The sequence below is a fragment of the Jaculus jaculus genome, chromosome 16 (genome assembly GCF_020740685.1).
Source record: "Jaculus jaculus isolate mJacJac1 chromosome 16, mJacJac1.mat.Y.cur, whole genome shotgun sequence".
Lineage (NCBI taxonomy): Eukaryota > Metazoa > Chordata > Mammalia > Rodentia > Dipodidae > Jaculus > Jaculus jaculus.
Window position 1 is genome coordinate 57,963,569 of NC_059117.1, and position 23,794 is coordinate 57,987,362.

Sequence of the window (23,794 nt, forward strand, 5' to 3'; positions counted from 1 at the left end):
AAAACAATAGAGCACTTTTATATTCTTGTTATTGCATTATTAGCAGAAGTCATTTCAGGTTTGAAAGATATAGTAATATTTGTCTTTCTACCAGCTCTTTATAGTCTGTCAAATAACATAATGTGCTGATATGTTCAACAAATGTTATTTATGTAAAGAGTCAAAATCTATTCCAAAGCTGAAATATTCACCAAAGCCAAAGTTTTTTTTTCCTATGAAATTGTAGACCCTGTGGTTCCATTTTTTTAAAATATTTTGTTTTGTATATTTGGGGGCGGGGTGAAGAGACAGATAAAGAGACAATGGGCAAGCCAGGGCCACTGAAAATGAACTCTAGATAGTTTGCACCCTCCCTGTGCATCTGGCTTACATGGGTACTGGGGTATTGAACCTGGGTCCTTAAATACCAAACCATCTCTCCAGCCCTGTAGCTCCATTTTTAAAAAAATATTTCATTTACTTATGATTTTGAGAGAGAGAAAGAGAGAAGAGAAAGGGGAAAATAGAGAGAATGGCTACACCAGGGTCTCTAGCCATTGCAAATGAATTCCAGATGCATGTGCCACCTTGTGTATCTGGCTTTACGTGGGTACTGGGGAATCGAACCTGGATCCTTTGCTTTGCAGGCAAGTGCCTTAACCGTCAAGCTCTCTCTCCAGCCCTCCTCTTTTATTTTTATTTTGTGGGAGCCAACATATCAGACACAATTCAGTTAGGTGGATATGTTGTTAGTTTTATTAGCTACTGAGTCTGATAACTGTCTTTAAATGACTCTAGCATACGAGAATGAACCTAAATCTATATGCCAACTAAAAAATAAATAAATAAAAATGTATAATAAACAGAAAGAGTGACTATGGCAAATCACATCATGGGATATCAGCAAGACCTGTATATAGTACTGCAAAAGACATATAAGTACTATAAATGATATGCATATAGTAAATTAATTCTCTTTGATTAGGAAGGGATGCTGCTCTATCTGGGTATATTTGATGCCCATCAGCAAGACCTGTATATAGTACTGCAAAAGACATATAAGTACTGTAAACGATATGCATATAGGAATTCTCTTTGATTAGAAAGGCCCACTGCTCTATCTGGGTATATTTGATACCCAAATTGAGCCAGCTAAGAATACCTGTGACTTTCACAATGCCATTATTTAAAGAGATGCACAAAGTAAGACAGTTTCACTTTGAAGCCTAAGCTGGCTTCTTCACTTGCAGTCCTCCTGCCTCAGCTTCCCCCATACCTGGATTATAGATTTACCAGGCTTGGTATGTTTACTCTTTCTTTAGGGACATCTGAGACAAACTTGCTGACTCTTCAAAGTAGCCAACTAGAAGGAAAGGGTACAAAGCTCTATTAGAGGGAGATAGCTAAGTCAGTTGGAAAAAACTAATGAGAAGTAGGTCAATCTGTTAGACAAAGAATACATGACAGCTGTAGAATCGGATAAATATTAGTTTGGGGCCCTTGGGAATCACTTTGTTGAAAACAAGAAGACATTGGAAAAGTGGGATTTACAAAAAGTTGAAAAATACCCAAACATGCTGATGCATAAAGTACTAAGGAGATAAACATTTCATTTCAATTCAGCAATTCTGAAGCTATATTTTAATTGAATAACAAAATGGCTTTAAAGGACCCTTGATAAGGATAAATAAGGCAACCTTTTTTCTATTCACTGGAGTAAATTCTGTATTGTCCTAAAAGATTTCTGTTTTATTTTTTTGGTTTTTCAGGGTGTAGGGTCTCACTCTAGTCCAGGAATTCATTGTGTAGTCTCAGGCTGGCCTCACACTCATAGTGATCCTCCTACCTTTGCCTCATGAGTGCTGGGATTAAAGGTGTGTGCCACTATGCCCAGCCTAAAAGATTTTTGAAATTGCATGATATTTTTGTTTCTCTAAACTGCCTTTTGGAATAATTTGAGGTTGTCATGTTGACACTGTATATGTGAATTACAAATGTACACAACCCATTTGATACCAAAATGATTGTCACATTCATTATTTTAAAAGAACTTTAGAGGGCTGGAGAGATGGCTTAGCGGTTAAGCGCTTGCCTGTGAAGCCTAAGGACCCCAGTTCGAGGCTCGGTTCCCCAGGTCCCACGTTAGCCAGATGCACAAGGGGGCGCATGTGTCTAGAGTTCGTTTGCAGAGGCTGGAAGCCCTGGCGCACCCATTCTCTCTCTCTACCTCTATCTGTCTTTCTCTCTGTGTCTGTCGCTCTCAAATAAATAAATAAATAAATTTTTTTAAAAAAGAACTTTAGCATTTTAAAGCCTCATCTTTATATTTGTCCCTTTTTGTCTTTGTCTCTCTAATAGTGATCATATTCACAGCATACTTAAAATAGCTCACAGTAATGATTAAGATAATGATAAGGATTACTTCAGCAGTTTTTTCTTTCAATAGATGAATGAACCCAATGCCTATGGAAACACACCTCTTCATGTGGCCTGTTACAATGGACAAGATGTTGTTGTGAACGAGCTCATAGACTGTGGTGCTAACGTGAATCAGAAGAATGAGAAAGGATTCACACCTTTGCACTTTGCTGCTGCATCCACACATGGAGCCCTGTGTTTAGAGCTTCTAGTCAGTAATGGGGCTGACGTCAACATGAAGGTGCGGAACAAACCAGAACCTGTCCTTTACTCAGTTAACGGTTTAAAACAATATTCGTAACATTCAACAGTAAAAGAGGAGTTACTGATGAACTTAAGAACATAGATAAATCTTAAAAACATTATGCTAAGTGAGAAGAACTTAATCGGCCTTGTATATCTGTATAAAGTTCTAGAACAGATGGAATTCTTCATGAATGGAGCTCCAGAATTTGTAGTTGAAAAAAACAGCCATTGTTGCCTCTGGGGAGAAGGATCAGCTGAGAAAGGGACATGAGGAAACCTACTAGAGTGATGATAATGTTTGGTATTTGGGCAGGGGTTTGTATAATATAGATAAGCATTTTTTTTTAAGATTCATGAGATAATACCTTTAAGATATATAAACTTTGCTTTAGAAGAAATAAGGTATGCATTGAATAACAATGTGTGTACTGAAGTTTCCTGTAGTGATGTCTGCAATGAACTTTAAAGTGGTGTTAAAAGACATACAAGAAAATGTTAGTGGTTGAATCAAGATACAGTGGGTGGGTAGGGGTGTGTGTGTGTAGATTTCTGCTAAAGCTCTTTTTTGGGCTTGTTTTCTTTTGTGAAATTACGGGTAGTCTTAAAAAAAATTACTGTTAGGAAAAAAAGCTGTTACTCAGAAGGAATAATAGTTGTTTTGGCTTTCTCTTCATAGTCACTTGCAGGAGTAACCATTTGGATTGTAGAAATACGTTCAAATCCAGGGCCAAAAAAAATTTTCTTTCACTTTGTAATTCTGTAAGAAAGTACATACAGCCAAGCTTTCAAGAGTCATTAGTTTATGGAACATAACCAGTTTTAAATTGTCACAGGTGCTTTCGCTGGTTGTTCCTATATTGATTCATCTGTCATTGGCAAGCCCTGTCTTTGGTATGAATATCACAGGCAAAATTGAGCCATTTAGAATTAGTCAAAATATTTTAAGTTTAACATGTGGTTAACAGCATTTTTGCTGTGTGAAGTTTTGGTTCCTTTATTGTGTTTGATGACTGTCTTCTCCATCTTCATTGAAACTACTGATCTACTCAAGAGCCATAGCATAAGTCTACCTAGCTCATTGTTCAAAATGTCTCTCTCTCTTAACTGTGGGACAAAATTTATTCATACCATACTCAAGGACAGGCATGAGGTTCATAAAGCCCCTCTATCAGGTTTAAAGCTAAAATGTCTAGCTTTAAGAAAAAAGAATATACATTTAAAGATAAATGTGATGGTACACACCTACAATCCTAGCATTTAGGATGCTGAGGTAGGATTTTGAGCTAGCCAGGACTACATAGTGAGACCTGGTCTCAACAAAGCAAGATGAGCTAGGGAGATGGCCTAGCAGATACTAATGCTTAGTTTACAAGCATGAAGACCTGAGTCTGAGTTTATGCCACATAAAATGTAGGCATGGCCATACATGCCTATATAACCCTAGTATTGAGCCAGGTAGAGTCAGGATGGCTTGGGTAAAGTTCAGTGAGAGAGACCCTTTCTTTTTTCCTTTGGTCTTTTTGAGTTAAGGTCTTGCCCTAGCCCAGGCTGACCTGGAATTCAGTAGTCTTAGGCTGGCCTTGAACTCACAGCAATCCTCCTACTTCAGCCTCCCAAGTACTGAGATTAAAGGTGTGTGCCACCACGTCCAGCGTGACTAGGATTTCTTAAGGTCTCCATGTACACCTTTTTAGTATAAACTTAAAACGTTTGGCACATTTCCTTTTCGGTATCCATGCCGTAGATGGACTGAAGAGTGCTGAGGGATTAGAAGCTGCAAAACAGTTTCTTCCTTTGTATAGTTTCACTAACCAAAAGATTTTGGGGGGAACATTTAGAACTTTGAATTTCTATATAAACCAAACATACCCGGAGCCAGTCTGTTATTTTAAATAATTTGAGAAGATACCTAAGAGCATTTTTTACAAATAATAATATAAAGTTGATATATAGTTTTTAAAATGACTTGTAGTGACTGAAGTTAATTCTAGTATGTCTTTTTCCTTGGCCATGAAGGGATTTGGAGTTTAATAGAATGAAAGCATGTGAGCCTGCATCCTGACCATACCTCTTCAGATAATGTGTTCCTGATTGAATCACTTAGTGCCCCCGTGCTTTAGTTGTCCTCTTGTAGAGAATAGGAGTGGTGCTAAGATTGTACCATACAATACCTCAGAGCTCTTTGAAAACCATAACCATGGAATTTTTTTAAATGTATTCATACTTTATGATACACATGCTTAAAAGGTAAATTTGTGCTTTTGAACAGCCGTTTTATTCCTTAGGCTTAAATTAAACTTAATGCTTGAATAATATATAGAGAAAACAAGAGAATTTACAGAATTTAAGAATTGCGTATTCTGGGTATAATAGTAATTTTAAAAGAAATTTTGTTCTATTATTTCAGAGCAAAGATGGGAAGACCCCACTGCATATGACTGCACTCCATGGTAGATTCTCCAGATCACAAACCATTATCCAGAGTGGTAAAAAGTATTTCTGTTTGTTTTTTTTATTTCATAAATGTAGCTTTAAACTTCCACATAGTGAGTGGTCCTGAGAAATTGTTATGACAATCTACGTATGAATACATATTTTTTGCTTGTGTGTGTGTGTACTGATCCCATGTATACTTGTGCAGGTGCTAGAGGAGAATGCTGGGTGTCCTCTTGTCACTCACCTATGGGTTTCCTTAAGACAGCCTCTCACTGAATGGAAGCTGCCATTTTCCATCAGACTGGCTGACCAGCGAGATCCAGCAGTTTCTGTGGTCTCCATTCCCCACAGGAGTGGGTTTATAGGCATGCATGGCCATGCCCAGTTATTTATGTGCGTGCTGGTGTGATTCTAACTCAGCAAGTCAGAGTGGTAAGCACTCTTATCTGCTGAGCCATCTCCCCAACCTCAGTCTAAAGATATTTTTTTTTCTGGTTTTTCAAGGTAGGGTCTCACTCTAATCCAGGCTGATCTGGAATTCATGGCAATCCTCCTACTCTGCTTATTTTTAAGAAACTCAAATAATATATTAAAAATCTTTAGACTGGCTGGGTTTGGTGGCGCATAACTTTAATCCCAGCACTTGGGAGGCAGAAGTAGGAGAACTGCTGAGTTTGAGGCTACCCTGAGATTTCCAGGGGTCAGCCTGGGCTAGAGCGAGACACTACCTTGAAAAACCAAAAAAATAGAAAGCAGAGTATAAAATGCCATGAATATGTGTCACTCATATTTTTTTTTCTGTTCTCCTCAATTATGAATTTCATTTCTTCTCTTTGGAAGAGGTGGAATTTTACTAGGTAGCTTAGACTGGCCTTGAATTCACACTCCTCTTAGCATATGTACCACCTCACCCTACTATGAATTCTGTAGCAGTTAATGTTGATGTTTGGTTTTAACATTGCTAAGTAGGAAACTGCCTTTCTGCAAATATGTTAATATGTACTTCCTTGCATATTCTTGCTTGAATGTTCTGAACCATTTTTAGGGGTTTAGTTTATTTTCTGTTCTTTTGTGTTTGAATTAGTATTAAGCAAGCTGAACTTTTAGGTATACTACTATAAGATCTGTGTTACCTAGACCATATTCCAAATGATTGTTAAAAGTCTACAAAATGCAGCATTTGCTATAGGTTTTACAAGTGGGTTTTTTTGTTTGTTTATTTTTATTTATTTAAGAGCGACAGAGAGAGAGAGAGAGAGAATGGGCACGCCAGGGCCTTCAGCCATTGCAAACAAACTCCAGATGCATGCACCACCTTGTGCATCTGGCTTATGTGGGTCCTGGGGAATCGAGCCTCAAACCAGGGCTTCACAGGCAAGCGCTTAACCGCTAAGCCATCTCTAGAGCCTGGTTTTACAAGTTATTATTGGAATAGTTTTTCAAGAAAAATCTGAAAGTAGATTAATGATCAAATGATTTCTTAGGTACTGTGGACAGTCTTCATGTGTCCACATTAAAGTTCTAAAATGTGTTCTAAAGAAATATATTTAACATAGTGGGCTCTAGACTTATTAGACCCCAAAATCTTGAATTGTATACTCAATTTACAATACTGCCTTAAGCATAAAATTCATAATCCCAAGTACCAGGCCCACGTAAATATGCTATGAATGAAATTTTCTTAGAATTGCTTAAACAGTCTTGTACATTTATTACACGTAACAGATTTGGCCTATCTTAATATAGTGTAGTGTCTGACACGATGTCTTTACTGTAGGAGCTGTGATTGACTGTGAGGATAAAAATGGAAACACCCCTTTGCACATAGCAGCGCGGTATGGCCATGAGCTACTAATCAACACTCTAATTTCAAGTGGTGCTGACACTGCAAAGTAAGTAGTGCTTCAGGAGTGTCCTTCCTCAGGCCCTGGCCACCTTTCTTTGAGACAGGGTCTTTCACTGGCCTAAAACTCACCAAGTAAGTTAGACTGGCTGGCCAGCAAGCTCCAAGAGTCCGCCTCCCCAGTGCTAGGATTACAAGTGCACACCACCTCACCTGGGCATTTTTACATGGGTTCTGGGGATCAAACTCAGGGCTTAATACTTGTGAGTTCATCACTTTACTAACTGAGCCATCACCCTAGGCCCAACTCTCTTTGTTTTATATATTAAGCTTTGCATTTAATTTTTTTAATTTTGTTTTTGTTTGTTCTTTTTTTTTTAATTTTTTATTTATTTATTTGAGAGCGACAGACACAGAGAGAAAGACAGATAGAGGGAGAGAGAGAGAATGGGCGCGCCAGGGCTTCCAGCCTCTGCAAACGAACTCCAGACGCATGCGCCCCCTTGTGCATCTGGCTAACGTGGGACCTGGGGAACCGAGCCTCGAACCGGGGTCCTTAGGCTTCACAGGCAAGCGCTTAACCGCCAAGCCATCTCCCCAGCCCCTTGTTTGTTCTTTTGAGGTAGAGTCTTACCCTAGCCCCAGGCTGACTTGGAATTCACTGTGTAGTCTCCTGACTTACAGCGATACTACTACCTCAGCCTCCCTAGTGCTGGGATTAAAGGCGTACATAACTATACCCAGCCCCTGCATTTAAATTTTGTTTGAACAGTGACTTCTCTGCGAAGGTCAGGGCCATACAGATAGGTGTTACTCATTCATGCTTGTCATTTATATGGATTGGTTAGCCAGTTGTAAACCTATATATTTGTAAATGGTATGCTACTTGTACATACTGTCTTTGCAAATTTAAATTAACATAGTTTCTGAATGTAGATACAAATTTGAGACATTGTCATGTCTAAGTAGCTCTGGTTTATGGAATTTAATTACTGTTATAAAGATGCACAAGTCATTCTCCTCATCTACAAATAAAACACTTTTAGATTTCCACTACTACAGAATGACTGAGATGAACATTGTTAGCATACTGCATTTACAGGTATAGTTCTAAATGGTAGGGTGTATGCAAGGAGTTTTGCTTCCTAAGTAAATAGCCAGAGAGATTGGTGAGGAAGGCTGCCAATTACATCAGTAAGCATAGCCCAGGGTTATTGCTGACCATCCTCCATGTGCAGTATAGACTCCATACATAGGTGCAAAGCCATCATAATAGCATGGCACAGACCCCATACATGTGCATCAGAGCCATCATGATAGTGATACTGAGGTGGAAAAATATTGCTCTTGTAAAAAATAGCTGAGTAGTAAGTCATGCCCACTTTCATCAAAGTATAAACAGATTTTTGACTCATTTAGTTATCTTTTGCTTAAGTAATTCTCCTTGTAACTTATTTAAATGATTATTTTTCTTGTGTTATAATGAAGTTTCGATTCTATTAACTTTAGGCGTGGCATACATGGAATGTTTCCCCTCCACTTGGCAGCCTTAAGTGGTTTTTCAGATTGCTGTAGGAAACTTCTTTCATCAGGTAAATGAAATCTTCAGACTAGGTCATTTACACCCTATCTTTACTCCTTCCTGCTCTTTTCCATCTCCCTCAAACTTTTTTTTTAAAAGATTTTTGGGGGTTTTTGGTTTGGTTTTGTTTTTTGGAGGTAGGGTCTCACTCTAGCCCAGGCTGACCTGGAATTCACTATGGAGTCTCAGGGTGGCCTCTAACTCACAGCAGTGCTCCCACCTCTGCCTCCTGAGTGCTGGGATTAAAGGCGTGCGCCACCACGCCCAGCTGATTTTGGTTTTCTTGAGGTATGGTTTCAGTCTATCCCAGGCTGACCTGGAATTCACTCTGTAGTCTCAGGGTGGCCTCAAACTCATGGCAATTCTCCTACCTCTGCCTCCCGAGTGCTGGGATTAAAGGCATGCGCCATCACGCCCGGCTTTTTTTTTTTTTTTTTCTTGTGAGACAACTTCCTATATAGCCCCAGTTGTCCTTGACCTTGCAAGTCCTGCTCTCTCTTCTGAGTGTTCAGCTCGCGTATGTGTACTACCATTCTTTACCGAGGTAGTCACCTGCTGTACAGCTCCAGTATACGAGGGTGTGTAGTCATCATTACAGTCCAGTGTGGGGCACCTTCAGTTCCTATTTAAAAAGGAACAAAACCATTAGCTGTTAGGCTGGCTGCATTTTCTCCTTCCCCAGGCTCTAAGCTACCATTATTGTATTTTTTTAAAATCTCTATAAATTTGCCTGTTCTAAACAGTTCAAAGTAATGGAATGACATAATCTTTTGTGATTGACTTTTTTTACATAGCAGAATGTTTTTAAGGGTCATCTTTGTATCAGCATCAATACTTCATTCCTTTTTTTGGTGTACAATATTCTATTGTATCCAGTGCTGTATAGATGTTGAATAAGTTTGTTGCTTGCTCATGACAGATTTGACTCTGTTTCCCAGGCCAGCCTTAACCTCCTTGGCTCAAGCAATTCTCCTTCCTGAGCAGCTGATTATATATAGATGGGAGCCACTACTCCTGGAATAACAGCCTTTTCAGCAAGCACTCCAGCGCTTGTCAAACTGCCATACTATTAGCTTATATTGTACATTTCTAATATTTTTTTCTTCATTTTGTACTTGTTCGGTTGTTTAAGGTTTAAGAGGATGTGTTATTTGACATTGCTTGATGTAATACTTAATGCAAAGCAATAAATAAAACATCTTTATTCTTACAGGATTTGATATAGACACCCCTGATGATTTTGGCAGGACCTGTCTACATGCAGCTGCAGCTGGAGGGTATGCTGATGGTCATTTCTGTTTCTTCAAAAAGGTGTGGGGGCTGGTTGCGGTGGTGCAGTCTTGATTCCAGCACTAGGGAGGCAGAGGTAGGAGGATTGCCATGAGTTCGAGGCCACCCTGAGACTTCATAGTAAATTCCAGGTCAGACTGGGCTAAAGTGAAATCCTACCTTTGGCGGGGGGGGGGGGGGGAAGTGTGGGAATCCCTGGCATGCAGCTTAGTGTTAGGGCATGTGCTTATCCTACAGAGCCGAGGTTCAGTTTTGCGAGAGAGACAGAGCCTATACATTGTTCAGTCATGGAAGCTGTCTCTTTCATTTCTCATTGTAAGTTCTGAGTCACCACAAAGTAGAAACAAGAACCCAACAGGACTTTTAGACAAAGAAAGTCCGGGATAACACAAATTGCTTGTTTTGTTTTCTTTGTCTTCTTCACCTATGTTGTATATATTGTATGTGGGAGAAAGAAAATAAATCTACAAAAGGAAACGACTTATTTGAGAGAGGCAAATAGAGAACATGAGTGTGCCAAGGCCTCTAGCTACTGCCCAAGAACTCCTTTTACATGTGCTACCTCATGCAGTTGGCTTATATGAGTACTAGGGAATCAAACCTGGATCCACAGGCAAGTGCCTTAACCACTAAGCTATCTCTCCAACCCAGAAATAGTACTTTTGTGTTTTTTTCTTTTTTATGTTTCATATTTATCTATTTGCAAGCAGATTGAGAGAGATACAGCAAAGAGAATGGACATGCCAGGGCTTCCAGCCACTGCACACGGACTCCAGACACATGCACCACCATGTGCATCTAGCTTACTTTCCTGGGTCCTGGGGAATCAAATCTGGGTCCTTTGGCTTTGCAGGCAAGCACCTTAACTGCTAAGCCATCTCTCCAGCCCCGGAAACAGTACTTTAAACAAGAGAAGTGTAATTCATAGACAACTGAAAAGTTAATACAATGATAATGATATGAGATTTGGGGGTAGAGGGGTCCCCAGGCCTATGAACCCCAACTTTTAGATTCTCGTCCATTTTAACAAAGAACTGAGGAAATAGACTCCAGGAAGAGTAAATTGCGAAGCTTCTTCAGGGAGAGCTGATATCCAGAAGGCTAAAGAGACTTCCCCTCCTTGCCTATCTGGAAAGGGAAGGAAGGTAGAGAAAACCTCCCTCACAGAGAAAAGTTCCCAGAGTGAAAGATTTGCATGCGCAAAAGGCAGAACCTGAGAGCACATGCCAGGAGATTTAAAAGAAACTCTTGTACACTGCAGATGAACTCCAGATGTATGCACCACTTTGTGCATCTGGCTTACGTGGGTCCTGGGGAATCGAACCTAGGTCCTTTGGCTTTGCAGGCAAGTACCTAAACCACCAAGCCATCAGACTCAAGGAGCTAGCCCAGAAAAGGCCAGCCTGCCCAGGTGTGCCAGATTGGGGAAGTAGGGGGCACTGCCGCTGAGGAATTATTTGTAGTCATTTTAGGTGAGACTGGATTAAATACAGAGTTCTAGCTTTGCCAGGGCAGGTGAGGCGACAACTCCTCATTCTGTCTGTGTTTGGGCCTTTGTCTCCCACTGCCTATAAAGAAAAAAACTTCTAGCTGTGATGACACATGCCTTTAATCCCAGCACTCAGGTGGCAGAGTTAGGATTGCCATGAGTTCAAGGCCACCCTGAGACTACTTAGTTAATTCCAGGTCAGCCTAAACCCCAGTAAGACCCTACCTTGAAAAATCAAAAACATAGAAAAGAAAAATAAACTGTCAGCCCGAGCTTAGAGTGAGACTCTACCTCAAAAAGAAAGAAACTGGGGCTGGAGAGATGGCTTAGTGGTTAAGCGCTTGCCTGTGAAGCCTAAGGACCCCAGTTGAAGGCTTGATTCCCCAGAACCCACGTTAGCCAGATGCACAAGGGGCACACACATCTGGAGTTCATTTGCAGTGGCTGGAGGCCCTGGCACGCCCATTCTTTCTCTGTCTCTATCTGCCTCTTTCTCTGTCTGTCACTCTCAAATAAATAAAAATAAACAAAAATAAATTTAAAAAAAAAAAAAGAAAGAAACTACCTTGCTCCTACTTCTCCTTTAATGAAGCATCAAAATATTTGAGCATTCTGACCAGTACTGTACTTTGGAAGTGTGGGTCTTATGATTGTCTCTAGGAAAAAATGTCAGTGGTATAGTTATGCCTCCTTGTCTGTACTCAGAAGAAGAAATTTTGTGATTAGAACATTTTGGACTTACTTTATTTCAGGGTTTTTATATCTTTTTTTTTTTTTTTTAATTAAAAGTAGAAACCTGGGCTGGAGAAATGGCTTAGTGGTTAAAGTGGTGCTTGCCTGCAAAACCAAAGGACCATGGTTCAATTCTGCAGGGCCCACATAAGCCAGATGTACAAGGTGGCACATGCATCTGGAGTCGTTTGCAGTGGCTGGAGACCCTGGCACATCCATTCTCTCATTTTCTATCTCTGTCTGCACCCCCCCCCTCTCTCTCTCTCCCTCTCTTCCTCCCTCTCTCTCAAATAAATAAAATACTTTTTTAAGTAGAAACTTCAGGGCTGGAGAGATGGCTTAGCAGTTGAGGCATTTGCCTGCAAAGCCAAAGGACCTTGATTCAATTCTCCAGGACCCACATAGTCCAGATGCACAAGGGGGTGCATGCGTCTAGAGTTCATTTGCAGTGGCTGGAGGCCCTAGTGCGCCCATTCTCTCTTCCTCTTCCTGCCTCTTTCTCTGTCTCAAATAAATAAATAAAAATAAAGTGAGAAGTAGAAACTTTATATGGAGAGTTTTAATTTATTTGTTTATTTATATTGTTTTTTGGGGTAGGGTCTCACACTAGCTCAGGCTGACCTGGAATTCACTCTGTAGTCTCAGGGTGACCTTGAATTCTCAGTGATCCTCCTACCTCTGCCTCCCACATGCTGGGATTAAAGGCATGTGCCACCACACCTGGCTAAGAGTTTTTAGTGTTTTAAAACCGTCTCACTACTTAACCAAGACTACCTCAGTTTCTGAAGTACTGGAAAGGCAGGCATGTGCAGAACCTCCTGGCTTAGATTATGTTTTAAATAACACTACCAGTAGCTGATTTTACTGAATGACAAAAAACTTGGCCTCTGAAAGCATACTGCTAACTTAATGTTTCTAATACAAGAGTTTTATTTCTAGTTACAATTCCTGAAAATTTTCCCATGATGTCATAGGACAGATGTGTTAAGCTAAGAATAAATACCACCAAGCCAGTCTAAATTATGGAGAAGGAATGTGAACACATATGATTGACTTAACTTGCTCTTCAGAAGATCCTGGTTAAAGTCTTATTGTCATGTAACTTGCCTGCAAGAGATAATATGAGACAGTAGCAGAATTGACAGGGTGTTATATGTGGTTTGTGGTTCAGGGAAGTAGCCATTTTAATACAGCATTTTAAACCACAAATTTAGTGGGCTAGAGAGATGGCTTAGTGGGTAAGCGCTTGCCTGTGAAGCCTAAGGACCCCGGTTCGAGGCTCGGTTCCCCAGGTCCCACGTTAGCCAGATGCACAAGGGGGCGCACACGTCTGGAGTTTGTTTGCGGTGGCTGGAAGCTCTGGCACGCCCATTCTCTCTCTCTACCTCTATCTGTCTTTCTCTCTGTGTCTGTCACTCTCAAATAAATAAATAAATAAATAAATAAATAAATAAATAAATAAATAAATAAATAAAATGAACAATAAAACCACAAATTTAAGCCATTTAATTATGAGCATATTGATTTCCTAAGTTGCTCAGAATCTTTTAGAAATGTACTCTTCCTTTAAACCATGATGTGATTATTTCCTGCCAATTATGATATAGTACCTTAAAGTGCTAAATATGCTTAATCCTAATGTTTTGTTTTTCACAAAATATAAATCACGTCATTTTCCACATTTACTATTTATTTAATTTATTAGATCAAAACCATACTTTTATGCTACCACTGCTTTTCTCTGGCTAGGAATTTGGAGTGCCTGAACCTTCTGTTGAATACTGGTGCAGACTTCAACAAAAAAGACAAGTTTGGGAGGTAGGTTCTTGGATATAAAAGCTGATTATCTTTATTTACTTAATGGCTTGATTGTCCTTCAGACTTGGAAACTAACATTGTTTACATTGTAATCATGATTTATTGAAAGTCCCAGCTAGGGATAGGGATGTGGCTCAGTGTTAGAGTGTTTGTCTTGAATACACAAAAGTTATTGCATTTGCTCCACATTATTGCAAAAGAGGAAACACAGAAAGCCCACAAGTGCTCTCCAGTCAAGGATAGTTAGGAGTTTCTAAGTACTGATTCTTCTATTGGGATTCCCCCAACTGTCCTAGGCAAGCAGCCACAATCTTACTCTTACAAAGGTCTCTGTTCTTGCTGATATTGCTTCCATAATTATGAACATGGAAATTTAAAACTCCACCATACCTCTATGCCATGAAGAAACTCATAATTCCTAGAATTTCCTTAAGTCATTCTTTCGTGAGACCCTACTTGCCATATCTGGTTACAGGAATATCTCCTTATATACCCCAATTTTAAAGAGGGAAGAAATAGGTTACAAATATATGTGATTTTTTTTAGCTTTCTTTTCCAACACATCCATATATTCCACTGTATGCAATCTATAGAAGGCAGTTAGGAAATTACAACAGAAACTCTTGCCATTCAGCCAAGGTTCTCTCACAGTTTAGCCGTGGGCTCAGTGCTACTAGCATTGTGAAGATAACATTTGAAGTTACTAATATCTATTCCTACTTACAGCAGAAATAGACCACAGGGAGTGCCATTTGAATTTGTTAGAAAGATGAAGGTGGCAGTGTGAGAAAAATGATGTGTCACCAAGTTGAAAATTATATATGTCAAAGTATCTGATATGAAGGGTGTGTATCAGAAGGAAATATATATCCATGGATGTGATAGGGCCACTGCAGAAGACAAGTATGAATTATGTATGATAGGAAGTTAGAAACAAAGAAACTAAGCTGCTTGACTCTGTGATTATGTTGAGGAACAGACTGAAATCATAAAACCTACTTAATGAAAGGAACTAATGACCTACAAAACCAAATTACTCTGGCTTTGGAGTACATTATTAGTATAGCCAATTTGCTTTTAATTTGTAGTGACTCAAACATTCCATATAACAAATAACAAAGAAGACTTTTGAAGCAGGTTTTCAGGTTAGAAGCTTTAAAGTAATTCCTGAGTTAACTGCATTTAAAAAAAATTCTTTATTATCCAATAGTGCAAAACATTTTACTAGGAATGTGTTAGGGGAAATAAAATTATCTACAACCTGAACAAATTTACTATAATTTGTCTAGTTTTGAAAAATGAAATCAGGAGCTGGGTGTGTTGGCACATACCTTCAATCCTAGCACTTGGGAGGCAAAGGTAGAAGGATTGCTGAAGTTCGAGGCCACCCTGAGAATACATAGTGAATTCCAGGTCAGCCTGAGCTAGAGTGAGACCCTACCTTGTAACACCTCCCTCCCAAGAAAAAACAGGGCTGGAAAGATAGTTTAACAGTTAAGGTGCTTGCCTGTAAGGCCAAAGGACCCAGGTGGGATGCCCCCAGGATCCATGTAAGCCAGATGCACATGGTGGCTCATACATCTGGAATTCATTCCCAACAGCTAGAAGCCCTGGTGCACCCATTCTATCTCTCCCTCTCTCTCTCTGCCTCTTTCAAATAAATAAATAAAAATAAAATATTTTTTAAAACATGAAATCAGCCAGACATGATGGCACACGCCTTTAATCCCAGCACTTGGAAGGCAGAGGTAGAAGGATCACTGTGAGTTTGAGGCCACCCTGAGACTACATAGAGAATTTCAGGTCAACCTGAGCTAGAGTGAGAGCCTACCTCAAAAAAAAAAAAAAAAAAAGTCATCGGGGCTGGAGAGACGGCTTACTAGCTAAGGCACTTGTCTACAAAGCCTAAGGACCCAAGTGTGATTCTCTAGGTCCCATATAAGGCAGATGCACATGGTGGCACATGCATCTGGAGTTCGTTTGTGGTGGCTAGAGTACCTGGCACACCCATACTCACTCTCTCTCTCTCTGTTTCAAATGAAATTAAATCTTTTTAAAAAATGTAATCATAGAATCATCATAGTTGTATTATCCCAAAAGTTACTCTTAAATTTAGTAACATCCTGTTTCATTTTAGTAATCAGGGAAAAATCAGCTATGATTATTCAATCCTTAGAAATCAAAACCGTTAGCTTGCTCTTCTGAATAGTCTTCAGCCAGGCATGGTGGCACATGTCTTTAATATCAACACACCAGAGGCAGAGGTAGGAGGATCACCATGAGTTTAAGTCCAGCCTGAGACTACATAGTGAATTCCAGGTCAGCCTGGGCTAGAGTGAAACCAAACCTCAAAAAACAAAAAGCAAACAAACAAACAATAAAACAAGAATCATCTTCAAAGCTGTGCCTGATTCATTGCATGAGAAATCTGATATTCAGGTCTATTGTATAGGTGACATAACCGAGCATTCTTTTCATGCTATTTCTTTTTCCTCAACTAAGACATGAGCAGTAGCTGCCACTTCTGTGCTGTAGGACATTTTATTGGTTTAGGGTAAACTTTATTAAATGAAAGTTTTCAGTTTTCTAAGCAAAATGGGAAGGTTGTAGTTGACTCAAGAGACTGTTAGAACTGTTTGGGGACCAGTAAATGATTACCAAAAGGTTCTTTTTTTAACCACTTGACTGTGTACTCTCAGTTTTAAGGCCAGCTTCACAAAAGACTTGATGCAGGGTAGAAGTGAATGAGTGCAAGGCTTGCTGTGGAGACAATGTTTGTAACGTGTGGTTTGTGGGTCAGCTAAGCCTCGTGTTAACTAGTGCATACCCCTGGCCTTTCTCTTTCCTGTCGATTTGGGTACAAAGATCTCCACTGCATTATGCTGCTGCCAACTGCAATTACCAGTGCCTGTTTGCTCTTGTGGGATCAGGAGCAAGTGTGAACGACCTTGATGAAAGAGGCTGCACACCCCTGCACTACGCAGCTACATCAGACACAGATGGCAAGTAAGTACCACATGAAGTACAGAAGATAGTTACTTCTACAAATTGTTATCTTCTTGTGGGTAGCTGTTAATATTGCAAATTTTTGCTTCCTTTTTGTATTTTTATTATCTTTCCCTGAGTCTTAGTTTGTGACATGAAGACATTTCATAATTACTCCTAAGTCATGGCTATTACTTACTCATTCTCTTACCTGCTAAGCCTGCTCTTACCAAGTAATCTGGTAAAAGATAAAGGCCCCTTCTCATCAATCCTGTCAAAACAACAATTTCATATCACTTCCAGTTTCTTTCAACTTGAAAGGGAGAGAGGAGAGACAGTGTAAGAAAGTCAGGTAGTGATTGGATTACATATATACTCTTTGAACTGTGTTCAAATTTGCAGGGAGTCCTTATAAATGGGCATACAAAAAGTAACTGAACTGGAAGAAAGCTGACACTTAGTGGGGAGGACACATTGCTTAAGTAAATAAGGTAAATGACAGACAAAGTACATGTTGATCAATAAGTAGGTGATAAGAATAGGTGACATAGGGCTGGAGCGATGGCTTAGTGGTTAAGCGCTTGCCTGTGAAGCCTAAGGACCCCGGTTCGAGGCTCGGTTTCCCAGGTCCCACGTTAGCCAGATGCACAAGGGGGCGCACGCGTCTGGAATTCGTTTGCAGTGGCTGGAGGCCCTGGCGCGCCCATTCTCTCTCTCTCTCCCTCTATCTGTCTTTCTCTCTGTGTCTGTCACTCTCAAATAAATAAATAAATTTTTTTAAATTGTTTAAAAAAAAAAAGAGAGGGCTGGAGAGATGGCTTAGCGGTTAAGCACTTGCCTGTGAAGCCTAAGGACCCGGGTTCGAGGCTCGATTCTCCAGGACCCACATTAGCCAGATGCACAAGGGGGCGCATGCGTCTGGAGTTCGTTTGCAGTGGCTGGAGGCCCTGGCGTGCCCATTCTCTTCCTCCCTCCCCCTCTCTCTCTCTCTCTCTCTCTCTCTCTCTCTCTCTCTCTCTCTCTATCTGCCTCTTTCTCTCTGTCACTCTCAAATAAACAAATATAAAAAAAAAAAAAAGAATAGGTGACATATAAGCCATTTTATACCAAGCTTCAGGCTTATTTATTTTATTTTATTTTTGTTTTTGTTTTTGTTTTTTTCAGGCTAGGGTCTCACTCCAGCCCAGGCTGACCTAGAATTCACTATGTAGTCGTAGGCTGGCCTCGAACTTACAGCAGTCCTTCTTACCTCAGCCTCTTGAGCATGTGTCACCATACCTAACCAGACTCATTTATAGTGCCTCAGTATTTTTTTTTTTTCTTAAAAAAAATTAACTTGGGCTGAAGGGATGGCTTAGCAGTTAAGGTGTTTACCTGCAAAGCCAAAGGACCCAGGTTCAACTCCCCAGGACCCATGTTAGCCAGATGCTGAAGGGGGCACACACACTTTCTCTCTCTTTCCCTCCCTCCCTCTTTGTCCGACAGGTAAATAAATAAAATATTTTTAGAAAGAAAAAAGTTAACTCATACAGACAGCAGATATCTTCAATGTCTATTGTGGTATAGCTGTGTATCTTTGTGAGTGAAAAGTAAAAATAGCTGAGTGTGGTGGCATACTCCTTTAACCCCAGAACTCAGGAGGCTGAGGTAGGAAGATTGCTGTCTGTCTGTCTGTGTCTCTCTGTGTCTCTCTCTCTCCCTCTCTCTCTCTCTCTCTCTCTCTCTCTCTCTCTCTCTCTCTCTCTCACCTCAAAAAATAGACAGAATCTAGCATAATTAATGCATACTTACACCAAATTAAGAATGAAATTATTTCTTAAGAAAAACTTCCTCAGGTTACTATTATTTGGCTGGAAAAGGTATACATTTCAGTGGAACATGTTCTGAGCATACCTAACGCCATGATTTCAAGCCCCTACCCCCCAAAAAATCCTACCATTCCATGTGTGTGGTTTTTTTTTTCTAATTTTCTATATGAATCCCAATTTTACTTGTAAATTGCCCAAGGAAAGTTTCTGCTTTACATCCCTTCACCTTGGCATTGAATAAATATTAGAGGGTCTGGAGGGATGGCTTAGCAGAGACGGCATTTGCCTGCAAAGCTACAGGACCCAGGTTGGACTCCCCAAGGACCACGTTAGCCAGATGCACAAGGGGGCGCACGCATCTGGAGTTCGTTTGCAGTGGCTGGAGGCCCTGGTGCACCCCTTCTCCCTCTCCCTCTCTCTGTCAAATAAATAAATAAATAAATTTTTAAAACAATAAAAGAAAAATATAGGAAGTTTTTCCCAACCCAGTCTACTAGTCAACCCCATCATCCTGATGGCTTGCATCATGTGAGATCATGACTCAGCAAGTCCCCTGAAGTATCTCCATGTTCACATAATGTTAAGAGTCCAGCAAGGGCTGGAGAGATGGCTTAGCGGTTAAGCACTTGCCTGTGAAGCCTAAGAACCCAGGTTCAAGGCTCGATTCCCCAGGACCCAAGTTAGCCAGATGCACAAAGGGGCGCACACGTCTGGAGTTCATTTGCAGTGGCTGGAGGCCCTGGCACGCCCAACTCTCCTCTCTCTCTCTGTCTCTCTCTCTGTCTGTCACTCTCAAATAAATAAATAAAAATAAACAAAAAAAAAGTTTTTTAAAGAGTCTAGCAAATACATGGTTTTTTATTACAGATACATACATTCAGTCTTAGTACATGCCAGTTGAGAGGAGTAGGACTGGATTTGAGCAGGATAGTGAGGGTCTCCTGCATACCTGTATGCTCTATAGGTAAGAAAAGGAGGAAAGAATGAGGTTTCCATTGGGGGTGTTTTGCTCTTTCATTTGATTGTTTCTTTTTATTTGTTAGTTTTGTTTTGTAAGGTAGGGTCTTGCTCTAGCCCAGTCTGAGCTGGAATTCACTAAGTAGTCTCAGGCTGGCCTTGAACTCAGGGCAATCTTCCTCCTGCTGCCTCCCAACTTCTAGGATTAAAGGTAGGCACCACCACACTCAGCATTTTGGGATTGTGCTTTTCATGCATGTGCATGCCTACACACACACACACATCATATAGAAGGAAAAATCCTCATACAAACTCTTGAGATAGCCACCACTAACCTTTCTATTTCTATACGTGTAGGTTGATTATTTTGTGTTAATCAGGTGTTTAAAGTTGAAGGTCTGGTTGGGTCTCTCCAGGGGGAAGGTCTTGGCAGGTTCGGTGTCTTGGCAGGTTCTGCCTCACTGAAAGCTGTGGTCTAGCCTGAGACTACTTAGTGATTTCCACGTCAGCCTCGGCTAGAGGGAGAACCTACCTCTAAATAAATAAATAAATAAAAGTTTTATATGAAAAGTAGTTGTGTTTGCAGATTAAAACTCTTGGAGTCTGTTTGAGGTGTGTTCACCCTTAGACTAGTTGAAGCTCTCTCACTTTGCCCAATTACATAATACTGGAACAAGCACACGTGGATCCAACAGAACACACTACTGAAAGAAGCACCTGCAGGCCCAGCCAGCCCCAGAGCCCCACAGTACAGGGTAGTCTGGTCTACCTGGGACCCAGACATGGCTGGCTCAGGCAGTGCCCTCTGCTTGCCTCATACCTGTCTGCTCTGGGCTCTAAATTGTCGTAGTAGCCCCATCGTTAGCAGCCATTTAACATTTGAAGAGTTTTAGCTCAGACATTCATGGAGTACACTTGCATATTCAAAAGACAGAAGATGATAGAGCAATCACACATGCCTGTAATCTCAGCCTTGGAGAATGTGAGGCAGGAGGATCATGAGCAATAGATGATAGAATTAATCTTTACCATACTTACTTGGATATTGTCTAATTTCCTCACCATACTTGCTCCCATTTGAACCACTTTGCTCTAGAAATGTAATGATTCCCAGAAAGAACACATGTGGTTTACACATGTGATTTACACTTGTGGTAGGAGGACGTGTATTTTATGTGCACTTCAACAAATGTTGCACGTTTGCTTAGATGTCTCCTAATTAAAATTGTAACCCAGATTTTCAAGATCAAGTAATTTTTTAGTTCATTATTATGATAAATACTCAGGTTAAATTATTGCCACAATATTTTAGCCCCTGTGTTTGAGCTTGGCAGAAGTGTGGAAAGAATCATCTTAAGACCAAAGGACTGGGCTGGAGAGATTACTCAGCAGTTAAGGCATTTGCCTGCAAAGCTTAATGACCCAGGTTCAATTCCCAGTACCCACATAAAGCCAGATCCACAAAGTGGCATATGCATCTGGAATTTGTTTGCAGGAGTTAGAAGCCCTGACGTGCCCATATATCATCACCATCTCCTCTTTCCCCCTCCTCCTCATCCCCCTACGGCCCCCTGTCTTTTTCCTCCTCTCCTTCCCCTTCCTCTCCCTTCTTCCTTCTCCCCTTCCTCCTCTCCACCCCCCTCCGCTTGTAAATAAATATTTTTTAAAAGACCAAAGGATTGATTAAATAGCCCTTGCTTTACCAAATTAAAGCCACTCGGTGCTGTTTCAGAAAGTGAACATGAACTTGTTTTGCTTCCTTAAATAAGTATTTTCTTTGGTACTCATGTATCAGTGAGTTATCTTAAAATAGTTTGTTCCACTAATAGAGTTTGCCTTGTACTCAGGTGTCAGGAAAGGAAAACCTTACATCTAGAGAACTTGCTTTAAAGGGAGAGATATGGGTGTGCCCATGTAAATGCTATTAAGTGACTTGTTTGTACCTAGAATGAGTCCTCTAACAAATCTCATGCCTTTTCTGCATCCTGGTAAACATTGTCCTCTAATTTTGGCACCTAGGAAGCCTGCAAACAGCTTACATATTGCCTGAGACAGTTCCTTTGCCTCTCCTGTCCTCTGAGCTAGTTTAGAACCTTTGGAAGAATCCCAGTCTTAGTACTTTAGAACCAGATGTGGGTGTCTTATTTATGTTTTTGTCATGATACCAATTTTATGATCTTTCCTAATGCAACATGTTTGACCTCTAAGGTATGACATGTACTTAAGTATCAAGAAAATTTTACTTAAGCCAAGTGTGGTGGTACACGCCTTTAATCCCAGCACTCCGGAGGCAGAGGTAGAAAGATTGCCATAAGTTCGAGGCCACCCTGAGACTACATAGTCAATTCCAGGTCAGCCTGCACTAGAGCAAGATCCTACCTCAAAAAAAAAAAAAAAATTAAAATAGTGACAACTTGAAATTAATGTGCAAAATAATGGATTTCATCATGCAAAGAATATTTCCACCAGAAAATTGTATGAATTCTTTGTTAAGACCATCTGCATTTAGGCCACCTAGATACAGGGACACAATCACCCAATGAAATTAGGCAGACCTCTTATGCCTAGGAAACAGTAACTTTGTTTTAAAAGTCTGAGAAAATTAACAGAAAACACAAGCAGTTATTTTGATGTTTTGCTAAATCTTTTGAAGTTAGCCCTTTTGAGAACTTGGTTAAAAGGCCAATATTGAAAGCCTAAGTTGCTTTAAACATAAAGAACTAGAAAATCTGGGCTGGAGTTGTTCAGTGGTTAAAGGCACTTGCTTGCAAATCCTGAAGGCCCTGGTTCTCATTTCCCAGTATCCATGTATAACAAGGTACACAAAGTGGCACGTGTCTGGAATTTGTAAAGGCAAGAGGCCTTGACATGCCCTTACTCATTTTCTGTCTTTCTCAAATAAACAAATAGAAATTTTAAAATACATATTTTTTTATTTGCCAGGCATGGTGGTTCATGCCTTTAATCCCAGCACTTGGGAGGCAGAGGTAGGAGGATCTCTGTGAGTTCAAGGTCAGCCTGGGCTAGAGTGAGACCCTACCTTGGAAAACCAAATTATATATATGTGAGTGTGTGAGAGTGTGTGTGTGTGTGTGTGTGTAAATTATTTGAGAGAGTGAGGGGAGTAAGAAGAGAATGCCAAGGCACACATACACCACTCTGCATTTGGCTTACATGGGTACTGGGGTATGAACCTGGATCCTTAAGCTTCGCAGGCTTTGATGGCTTTTTTTTTCCATTTTTTTCTTTTTTGGTATTTTTTCTTTTTTGATTTTTCAAGGTAGGATCTTGGTCTAGCCCACGCTGACGTGAAATTTACCATGTAGTCTCAGGGTGGCCTCAAACTCTCCTCTGCCTCCCAAGTGCTAGGATTAAAGGCATGCGCCACCATACCAAGCCACTTAAAGACATTATAAGAGCCTTCTGTTTTCTGGTTCTAATTTAAATCAAACAGTCCTGGGCAAACTGTTCTCACTGTTGAGTTTCTTTCAAACTCATGTGTCTGCATCAGTTCTGTTGTTTTTTGTAAACTATGTGTGTCTTAGGTCAGGAGCCACAGACATAAAGCCTGTCCACAGGCAAGTGTCTATAAACTGCTAAGCCATCTTTCCAGCTCCCAATTAAAAAAAAAAAAAAAAAAAACTTATACAAACTAGAAAAATCTTACAACCATTTGGATATATCCAATCTAATTTATGTGAAAATCCTTCCTCATAAGATTTATTCTTTATAAGATTTTTTTTTTTTTGGTTTTTTTTTGAGGTAGGGTCTCACTCTAGCCCAGGCTGACCTGGAATTCACTATGTAGTCTCAGGGTAGCCTTGAACTCACGGCAATCCTCCTACCTCTGCCTCCCAAGTGCTGGGATTAAAGGCGTGCGCCACCACGCCCAGCCCCTTTATAAGATTTTTGCAACTATGTAAAACTTTCATAACTTGTTCAAATTTTTGTAACAAAAAACTAACCATTAGATTACCATAAGATAATATCCTTGAAATTAGAAGCTATTTGTTTTGTTTATTTTTATTTCTTTTTTTGAGAGGGACAGACAGACAGATAGAGAGAGAGAGAATTGTCGCACCAAGGCCTCCAACCCCCTGCAAAGGAACTCCAGATGCATGTGCCACCTTGTGCATCTGGCTTACATAGGTCCTGGGGAATCAAGCCTCGAGCCAGAGTCCTTAGGCTTCACAGGCAGGCGCTTAACTGCT

The 23,794-nt window shown here is 40.3% G+C and overlaps 1 protein-coding gene across 8 annotated transcripts in view; it reads left to right on the top strand.

The window, feature by feature from the left end:
- The window catches only part of Ankrd28 (ankyrin repeat domain 28), a 168,740-nt gene that overhangs the window by 125,579 nt on the left and 19,367 nt on the right, over positions 1-23,794 (top strand). For 7 of the 8 annotated variants that reach the window (XM_045135531.1, XM_045135530.1, XM_045135532.1 and 4 more), the window contains 7 exons: positions 2,426-2,638; positions 5,051-5,129; positions 6,857-6,971; positions 8,432-8,514; positions 9,718-9,781; positions 13,765-13,833; positions 16,699-16,839. In XM_045135531.1, the coding sequence (XP_044991466.1) occupies positions 2,426-2,638; positions 5,051-5,129; positions 6,857-6,971; positions 8,432-8,514; positions 9,718-9,781; positions 13,765-13,833; positions 16,699-16,839 (764 nt within the window). Of the gene's footprint in view, positions 1-2,425; positions 2,639-5,050; positions 5,130-6,856; positions 6,976-8,431; positions 8,515-9,717; positions 9,782-13,764; positions 13,834-16,698; positions 16,840-23,794 lie in introns of those variants that run through there. The other variant, XM_045135536.1, reaches the window with a different exon arrangement.